This window comes from Camelina sativa, chromosome 9 (assembly GCF_030686135.1).
Source record: "Camelina sativa cultivar CO46 ecotype springtype chromosome 9, ASM3068613v1".
Classification (NCBI taxonomy): Eukaryota; Viridiplantae; Streptophyta; class Magnoliopsida; order Brassicales; family Brassicaceae; genus Camelina; species Camelina sativa.
In genome coordinates this window covers 22,323,688-22,333,472 of record NC_141888.1, presented here as the reverse complement: position 1 = coordinate 22,333,472, position 9,785 = coordinate 22,323,688, and the positions used below count along the sequence as shown (strand labels likewise).

Sequence of the window (9,785 nt, the reverse complement as noted above, 5' to 3'; positions counted from 1 at the left end):
GAGTAGTTCCCCTGGTACCGAGATCTCGAGGGTGACGATCCGAGAGTTAGACGGTATGGCTCGAGGACGACGGTCTGAGAGTGCAGGCGGTGCAGTTCGAAGGTTGCGACCTAAGAATGTATGAGTGAGAGATCAAACAATGTCTAGAACGTGGTTATGAGCGTAGTGACTGGATGTAAACCTCGGAGGTCGGGATTGATCTCGTGTTTTGGGTTGTCTTGACTAGTGGGGCCAGGGTTATGTGGACCGTTGGGTCATATGGATGTGCGGGCTGTTGCGACAGTTGCACGGAAAACCTTTACTGACGGTATTCAGTCCGGTCGGGGAATGTGCGGGCCATAGTGACGGTTGCACGGAGGTCCTTGGTGGAGGGACAATGCTCTCAGATTCGAGGACGAATCTTTTGTTAGAGGGGGAGAATTGTAACGTCCGTGTCCCAAAGAAAAGTGGAAGAACCGATCAATTTATGTGAAATCATGAAATTGCCCGGTTTGGTTTAAGTTCACCCGGTTTAGAGCAGGTTTTGGGAAACCCTAAGTGATATATTTATAATGAAATGGACGCCTCTTCTCTCTATTTGGTCGTGGCTGATATTCAATACTTGTGTTGAGAGGAAGAAAGAGATATAGAGAGAGGAGAGAGCCTATTGTGGTGTGAAGGAGATTAAAGGAGAAGGAGCAGAATCGTTAGGGTTTGGGAAGAAACAGTTTCGATATATCAAATCGTTGTCAAAGGTAACGAAATTTGGTAGTGTTATTCTCAAGCCTTTCATCGTCATTCTCCTTTTTACAGAAGTGGATTTGGATTTAAACTCGATGAGTTATGTGCAGTTTCGTGAGACACGTTTTCTCAGACGCGAGTTGTAACCATCGGGGATTGTAACTGAGATCGTGGTTTCGTCTGGTTTCTGATCGGCACGAGATTTTGTGGGAAGCTTCGTGACGTCTCGGACTAGCTTTCACCGGAGGGATTTGATAGTTAACGGTTGGTTTTTATTTTAGGGTTTCGTCTTTAAGATTGTTCTTTTCTGATGTTTCTGTCCAGTTTGCTTCAAGGTTGTTTTTGGTTTTGTCACTTGTTGTAGGACGTTTCTGGACTGTTTCAGACGCAAGGAGAATTTCTCCTGGTTGTATTTGTTGTTAGAATCAGCTTGATAAGGTGAGTGCGTGACTATGAGCTTATCTAAGCGATTGGGTTGTATAACTTGTTTTGTGTGAAGTTGTGTAGGTGTGATGAATGTGTTATTGGATGTTCTGTTCAATGTCTGGTTTGTTATGTTTTATTTGTGGTTGTACTCTTGATTTGCTTGTGTGTATAGCTCGTAGATGGGAGGATCGTCTCACTGGGTATTTCTGGTAATACTCACGCATCTCATTGTGTTTGTGGTGCAGGTATTGTGTGGTGTGGAATCATGGCGATGAGGAGGAGGATGATCTAGGGTCTCGGTTGTGTGTTGTTGGACTTGGTTATATTGTTTATTTTGGAACCTTGGATAGAGTTATGCTAGGTTGATGGATAGAATGCTTAGGAATGTTATTGCATTGATGATGTGTTGGTTCTGTATATTGGTATGTTTCCGCTGTGCATATTGGTTGTTATCGGTTTAATGAGGAATTGTGGTTTGGGTGGTTTAATTAAGTAGTATGAGATGCTTAATTATGTATTGCACTTATTTAAAAAAAAAAAACGGGTCCGGTTGTTTTACCTGTAAAGCTTCCTTACTGCTGAAATATTCATCCTTTTTTACCATTGAATCTTCTAACTTTAAACCAGCAGCATCACCAAGATACAAATCAGTAGGATTTTCTAATATATCAGTAGTCCGCTTAGGTGAATTCCTTGAAATAATACCTACTGATTTTCCCACATCAACTTCCACATTACAACCATTGCTACTATCAACTGGGAACTTATTCAGATCGAACTGGACTTTACTCCTATCACATCAACTACTCTTTTGAATGTAACACACAACCGAATCATGTTTATCTTTTTCAGATATGCAAGAAAATTTTTCATACCTCTATCATTTGTCAATACAACAGGAGGACAATCAACTTTAACCTCTGTGGGTAGATAACTGAATTCCACATCAAACATATTTTGCTCTATTTCATAGTCTTCTGAAACCATCACCTTCAACTCTTCAAGAGATGTAGTGGGTTGCAAAGTCAGTAACCTAGCACGTTTTTCTTCATCATCAATAAATCTCCACTCTTTCTTGGCATCTAGTGTCCATACACCACAAGTAACATAGATTTGCATCATAAACAGGTAAGTGAAAGTTTTTTGTGGAAGGTGGAAGAGATGGTGACCGATCATAAACAGTTAAGGTATAATGTCGATTTTTCTTAATTTGTTTATCTTCTAAAGAATTTAGAATACGCATTCTAAATTGTAGTAGAACAAATCTAAACAGTAATTACGAAATCTTAACCATAAATGAAGAATAATTAAAAAATATTTACTTTCCTTATTTAATTTATTTTCTTTCTATTTTTGGGTATTCTAAGGTTTACAGATTACAAGTTCTAAAAATTTCTATGATACATCTTCTACTTCTTTTAGTATATAGGGTAAAACGTAGAAAATGAATTCTGAATTGATATAGAATGAAGAAAAACGTAGAATACATATTCTTAATTTTGTAGAACATACAAAATTAAGGTTCTGAAATTTTTAGAACAAATTTTCCGTCTAAACTTCGTAGAACATGTACAAACTGTAGAATGAACAATCTAAATGTTTCAGAAAGAGGAAAAAACGTAGAAAGTCTATTCTAAACAATTTAGACCAGAAATCAGTAATTTACAAACTGATTTTTGACACCCAAAACATTTTTTTTTCAAATTTTTTTTTTCACAGTTGTATACTAACATGGGTTTTCTGTTTGATTATTGGTTCAAACTCTAAAAAACTTCAATATTTCTATTAGTAGGGGCATTTTCGTCACAATTGACAATCTTGAAAAAAAAGTGTAGATGGCCAAATTTTTGGAAAAAGATCATTTATTTATAATTTTCCCAAGATTTATTGATTTTCTTGTATATATAACCTTCCATTGATGACAAAATTCTGAAGGAAAAATTATATTCGCATCTTTCTACTTGCAGTTGTGATGTCTCACTATTACTTACAATTAGGGTTTAGGGTTAGGCTTTATATTTCTTAATTAATGTTTAAATTTTAATACTTCTAAATTTACGTAATTTTAATTTGAGCTACAACAAGTTTTTATATATATGTCAATTTTGAAAATGACGGTGTATTATAGTGTATATAGAGTTGGTTTAGTTCCGGTTATCTATCTTTTGTATAGTTTGGTTTTCCCTTAGTGTTTAAGCTTTCTCTTGTATTGAATGAAGATAGTTTCTCAAATCTGTTTCTATCCTAATCAATTTGAGAGTATTTATTTTAGTTGAACTGTCTTGAGATTAAAATTCCCATCTTTTCTACATATCCGATTTCATAAAATAGTAAGCTTTTTTTTTACAACAAAATACTAGATCAGCTCAAACGAACCAATTGAAGGAAAAATCATTTACATAGGTAATTAAATGCGAAGCAACACGAGCACGACACGCCAGCTTTTCCGTTTTACCATTCTCCGATGGGGGGCTAAGACTAAAGAAAAGGAGAAAAATTCATCCTTATAAACTTCAATCTCATCCAAATAAGTCTGGAATGCAAGCCACTCGGAGGGCGACGACACCATCTTCACCAAGTCGAAACAGTCGGTAAGGAATACGACATTCTGATTATCTGCACCAATCATACACCACATTGCCCAGACTAGAGCTTCTACCTCTGCATGAAGGGGGGAAAGACTACGTAGGAGATTAACGGCACCATAATGGGGGGGCTCCCCCATAGGGGAAATACATTACCATCCTCGACCAACATATTGGTCTATTGTCTTCCAATACCCATCCACAAAACACCGATATCTTGTTACATGCCTATCCACTACCAAATTATCGTTGTCCCTAAAACCAGGTCGGGACCGAACTTGTGGAAGTTCCCCCAAAGCATCATCCTGTGCCGAGGACCAAACCTTTGATTCCTCCTCCGCTAAGCATAGAATCGCTAGTGGATTAGAATCCAGATTACTAAAAAAATTATCATTCTGAGCCTTCCAAATATACCATAGAATCCAAGAATAGATATTCGCCGAAGAAATCTGCTAGAATCTCCGAAACAAAGAATCCATGTTTGCATAATTAGACTCTGAGGGAAAACACCCCGGAGTTGTCGGAAACGGGGATAAAGCCCAAACTTGTCTCGCCTGAGGAAACTCAAACAGAGCATGATTGATTGTCTCTTTCGAACAGGCCCAAAGCGCACACTTGATATCACAGCTTATTCCACGTTTCCAAAGATTAGTTGTTGTTGCTACGCAACCAGTGATTGCCTGCCACAAGATATGCCGAATTTTTGGAGGGCACCGGAATTTCCAAACAAAGGCTTCTAATGGAGTTATATTTGGGCCAAAAGCTTTCAGAGCAGAGGGAGAAACCTGATGCTGCCGTAAAGCATTATACCCATATTTAACCGTATAGAGACCAGTTTTTGTCAAATGCCAATCCAGCCTATCCGGTGATTTTGGACTACCCAAAGGTAAAGCATAATGATGGCAACATCCTTCGGCGCAAAAGTGGCCGAAAGCAAAGCCAAATTCCAGGAATTTGAGGTCATGTCAACGACGGTTTTAACTCGAAGTGCATGATAGAAAGACAATCCTGAACTGCAATGCTGGTCTCGGGAGTTGAGCAGGAATCCAGGGATCAGACCATACTAAGATGGAATCACCATATCCTACCCATTTAATAAGTCATTTGTTTACCAGAGAGCGAGCATACACCATACTTCTCCATCCAATGAGGAGAGATATTTAATTGGATCCAACGGATCAGAATGCCTATAAGGCTATAATAGCGGTCTTTAAAAACCCTGACAAATGGTAAATCTGGGACTGTAATCAATCTCCAAAGCTGTTTAGCCAACAAAGCAGTGTAACAGTCATCTAAACATCGAAAACCCAATCCCCCATCCAGCTTACTAACACACAACTTGTCCCAAGTGACCAAATGTAAACACCGCGATTCCTCAGATGAGCTCCACCAAAAATTAGATATCGTATTAGTAAGTTTTCGTGTGACCGTTTTTGTTAGACAAAAGCAAGACATGACAAAAATAGGGACAGCTGTAGTCACCGACTTAATCATCACTATATATTGTTTGTTATTAAGGAATCTTTGATTTTGTAAAGAATAGTTGAAACTGAGTTAAAGATCACATTATCCAACTTTACTATTATCTCTATATTCCCTGTTCTTTATCAAGGAATATTTTGACTTTTTTTAATATGGTTAGGTAATTAGGGAATCTTAAAACTAATTGGAACTGAAATTAACACAGTAGCTCGGACGCGACAAGTTCTCGACATCCGTTGTTTTCGTAATTATGGGACCGATTATTTTTATTTTTGTATCACGAAGTGTGAGCATTTCAAAACGTCGATAGGTTTATGTAGTAAACGTATGGGTATCAAATATATAATCATTGATGATGTGTGTTACATTTCTTATTTCTGTCGTCCGTGTGTGTTACAAATATTCAAACCCGAAAAATATCCTATAAATTTAATTTAACTCTGCCAAAGTACCGGCCTTCTTTATAATACATTGTCCACTCCACCCGAATATATACGTATAGTATATGCATGTGAATTATTTGAACATATATCGTAAATATTAATCTTCTCGTCTTATACACCTACATATGTAATCAACTTACTGTGTGAATATCGCAAACAAAGTCTGGTCCCCAATGAGATTCAGCCTATAGTTTGTTCGAACTAGTTAATCCAGTTGACATGGTAATGATTGTAGATTTACTACAAGTACTGGATGTGTCGACTCTGACTTGATTTGCGTAGAGAGAAATAATGTAAAAATACAGTCGTTACAACTTGCACTCTCCTAATTTCGTAAAGATGATAAGAAATTATAATCTAACAAACGAAATGAGAAGTAGGACTAGCATTAAGTTGTAAAACATAATTTCACAGCTTATGTATATTGTAAAACACCACCGTCTCTTTTTTTTTTATTATTATTATTGAACCGGCACTTCAGCAAATGCTCAAGCCCTCACACTTAGGAAACTTACACTGTTAAACATGCTTACGAGAGTGAAAATAATACAATATTGATGGGCTTTTAAATCTCAACGATATCTAACTAATAAGCCCATATTGAGTCTTGTTTCCATTACAAAGGTCGAAATTGAAGTGTTAAAACTAGAAGATAAGAAGCTTCCTCCCTAAGTGGTGAGTGTGTGTTGTGTTCGGTCTTATGGCAATGCCTAAACCCTAACATGTATTTGCTAGGTTTTTATTTCAATTTTTTTTTTTTTCGAGTTCTACAAATGGGAACACTTATTTAATGTAGCTCTTTTGAGATGGTGGATATTCTGACCTAATCATATAAGCTCGACCGGCAACAAAATCTCATTTTATGGAAACATTTATTTAATGTATAGCTCTTTTGAGATGGTGGATGTTTTATACATTGGCATGGCGTTGTCAACTTATATGTGATACATATATAGTCACATAGACTGGAACAGAAATATCGTAGGAAAGATGGACGGTAAGTTTTTTTTTTTTTTTTTTTGTTAAAAAAAGATGGACGGTAAGTTTGAAAATCTTTTCGTCATATGTCTATAATATCGAAGAACCCCATATGTCTTACTCGGTTGCGAACGTCATTGGCTGTGAGTACATTAGTATGTAAACTATAAACAAAACTAGGATACAATGGACCTTGGTTACCTGATTATTTTATCTAATCTTTAATCATAAAAATTGATAGAAGATTATATTATCAGTCAGTCATGAAAATTATTGGCAATGAAAATAAGATTTATTTAAAAAACAATATATAAAATTTTATAGATACAAAATTAATAAAATGTATAGTAATTCCAGATTTGTTACCATCTTTCTCCTGCTATATACAATACATTGCTGTATACAGCTCATGCATAAAAAGTTTTTCCAAAAGAGTTGCACATAGAGTCCACATATATTGTTAAACATATTAAGAAAAAAGCTACTTAAAGATAAGATTATAAGAAAATCAAGAGATGTGGTGGTGAAAGGACAAAAAAAAAAAATTTAAAGATAAGCTTGGTAAACGAGACCATTCATGCTCATTGGTAAACATTTACTGTAATACTAATTAGTATTGATTTTCTCGTTTTTATACTATTAATTGTCAATTAACATTTTTAGCCAACATACACGTCGAATAACAACTCGTAAGATTACAGAATCAACCCCACATGTTGTAGTATTATAAATAAGCCCAAGCATTTCCTCTATCACTCATCATCATCAACACTTCATCTTTCACTAATCATCCTTAGTCCTCTCAATCACTTCCAGCCTTAGCGCTGGACTAATGGCTTTCTCAAACAAGAAATTCAATTTCAGTATCAGCAGGGAATTGCTTCTCAACCCAAACGATGTCTCAGTGGGAGAGATGATTGGAGAAGGAAGCCACTCCATCGTCTACAAAGGATTGTATGTTCCATCTCTCTCTTATTTTTTATAATGATGAGATGAATTTAACATAATGGATAAACTAATCCGTTTAATTAAAAGTTATCACTTATTTCGTATGTTCTTTATAATAATTTTATAGGTTCAGAAACCGAGTTCCCGTTGCTGTGAAGATAATGCAACCAAGTGTAAAATCTGCTGTAAGCATAATGGACAAAAAGAAGTTTCAAAATGAAGTTTTGTTACTATCCAAGATGAGACATGCCAACATTGTGAAGGTAAAAAATGAGAAAAAATAATTAGTTATATTGGTGTTTTATCAATATAATAGTGAGAAACTAAACATGGTTTTTGGTGATGGTATAGTTTGTTGGAGCTTGCATAGAGCCGCAGCTGGCGATAGTTACCGAACTCATGGAAGGCGGCACTCTTCAGAGGTTCATGTGGAGTTCTCAGTCGAAACCTCTAGATCTACATAAAATCTTGTGAATAGAGAAACAAATTTGAAATTTTGGTGTGTTGGTTGGTGTAGCGAATTTGTTGTTAACCGGTGATCACAAGCATGTGAAATTGGCTGATTTTGGAATTGCTAGAGAAGAGAATAGAGATGGCATGACCGGTGAGGCTGGCACTTGTAAATGGATGGCTCCTGAGGTAATGATTCTTTTGAGCTAAATCTTCTATTTCGAAACATATAAAATGATTGATTTTTTCTGTTTTTGTAACCGTAGGTAAGTAGTCGTGAGGCACTGAGAGTTGAGGAGCCAAAGCACTATGATCATAAAGTGGATGTTTACAGCTTTGCTCTAGTTTTCTGGGAGCTGCTTAATGGTGTAGAGCCATTCCCTGACGTGCCTAACATTTGTGTTCCCCCACTTGTACAACATGTAAGGTCACAAATCAACTTATAAAATCTAAAAAGGGTGAAGAATTTTAAATGCTGGATTTGCTTTCCTTACAGGGTGAGAGACCAAGTCTTGCGAATACACCAGAGGAAATGATCCCCATCCTTGAATTATGTTGGGCACAAGATTCGGATGCGCGTCTTGAGTTCAAGGACATTAGGCAATTGTTAACAAGCCTGTTAACAAATTTGACCTCAGATGATAGTATTGACACACTACTACTATCGGATGAGGAAGCTTATGACGGTGATATCGATGAGGATTCGGAGACCCCTCCTCTGAGTCTGAGTCAAGAGCATTGTTGCAAGGTGAACAAACCTAAGGAGAAGAAGAAGAAAATACTGGTGAAGATGATGCGTCCTTTCGTTAAGATGTTCAGGGCTTGTTACAAGCCATGATCATGTCTTTCGTTGTTTTTTTTTTGTCCTCGTTTTTTCTTGTTGTAATAAGATTTTTCTTTTAAGAAAAAGCAATGCAATTCTCATTCTTCTTTTCATGGACATTTCAATTTGCTTTCTTTACCGAAAATATATTCTTGTGGTCATCATATATAAGCTGAATAAATCACAAGTTGATACTGGTAAAATTCAACATTCTTCATTAGAATTGATAATCATAGTAAATGACAAAAGATTGTTGAAGGTACTCAATTGTCTAAGGAAGAAGTACACAATCCTTTTAACAATCCTTTGCTAAGATTTTATTTGAAAACATCTTTCCTCACTCACTCAAAGGACGAAGTACCATTCAAAGCGCCTCCGTATGTATTCTTTTTCTTGAAAGATAGATAAAATTACAACACATTTATCACTTAACATGAAAATGATTTTTCGATGATGGAATTTTTTATTTTTTATTTTAATGAAACAGACTAAAATTGCATATAGTAATAGGTATATTTATTAAACCTTGAAACCAATATCAAGTATGTCGTTTGATGGTGTGATTGGATCTACAATTAGTGCTTTAGAGTCAGTAGAAAGTTTTTTTTTTAAAAAGGCCTAATTGTGAACCAGTCATTCTGTAGTTTTAGAAAATGAAGGCATAGCCCGAAAAGTTAAAAAGACATTACAGGTTGGCTGTGAGAGTCAAGTCTTTTTCTTACCATTTTACATGTTACAAGTTGGATAGAAACTGAACTGCAGAGTCTTTTTTTTTTCATGATCTGTTAACTCTTAAGTATTATTTGACGCAACAAAAAAACACTCCCTCTTATTATCTACAGAAATTGACTTAAATATATATTTTTCAATTTTAAATAAGTTTAGTTTGCATACAGAGTCAACATATATATAGTAGGGATTTTTGCCATT

General features: G+C 35.9%; 1 protein-coding gene and 1 long non-coding RNA gene across 2 annotated transcripts; both read left to right on the top strand.

Moving 5' to 3' along the window:
• The first annotated feature begins 401 nt into the window (after nt 1–401).
• Nucleotides 402–1,193, top strand: LOC147938525 (uncharacterized). Its single transcript, XR_015565482.1, has 3 exons — nt 402–734; nt 831–984; nt 1,085–1,193. It is a non-coding gene; the product is annotated as an uncharacterized LOC147938525 (long non-coding RNA).
• A 6,757-nt stretch (nt 1,194–7,950) lies between these two features.
• LOC147938524 (serine/threonine-protein kinase STY17-like) lies at nt 7,951–8,887 on the top strand. The gene is made up of 3 exons (XM_087463969.1): nt 7,951–8,221; nt 8,299–8,454; nt 8,529–8,887. The coding sequence occupies exons 1-3, from the start codon at nt 8,180–8,182 to the stop codon at nt 8,868–8,870; spliced, it is 540 nt and encodes a 179-aa protein (XP_087320095.1). The 5' UTR covers nt 7,951–8,179; the 3' UTR covers nt 8,871–8,887.
• The last annotated feature ends 898 nt before the right edge of the window (nt 8,888–9,785 follow it).

Bases quoted from the DNA above. Each gene is read 5' to 3' on its own strand.
- LOC147938524 (XM_087463969.1), top strand. From the start codon at position 8,180: ATGACCGGTGAGGCTGGCACTTGTAAATGGATGGCTCCTGAG. The intron at 8,222-8,298 runs GTAATGATTCTT...TTGTAACCGTAG, and splicing joins GTAAATGGATGGCTCCTGAG to GTAAGTAGTCGTGAGGCACT. The intron at 8,455-8,528 runs GTAAGGTCACAA...CTTTCCTTACAG, and splicing joins TTCCCCCACTTGTACAACAT to GGTGAGAGACCAAGTCTTGC.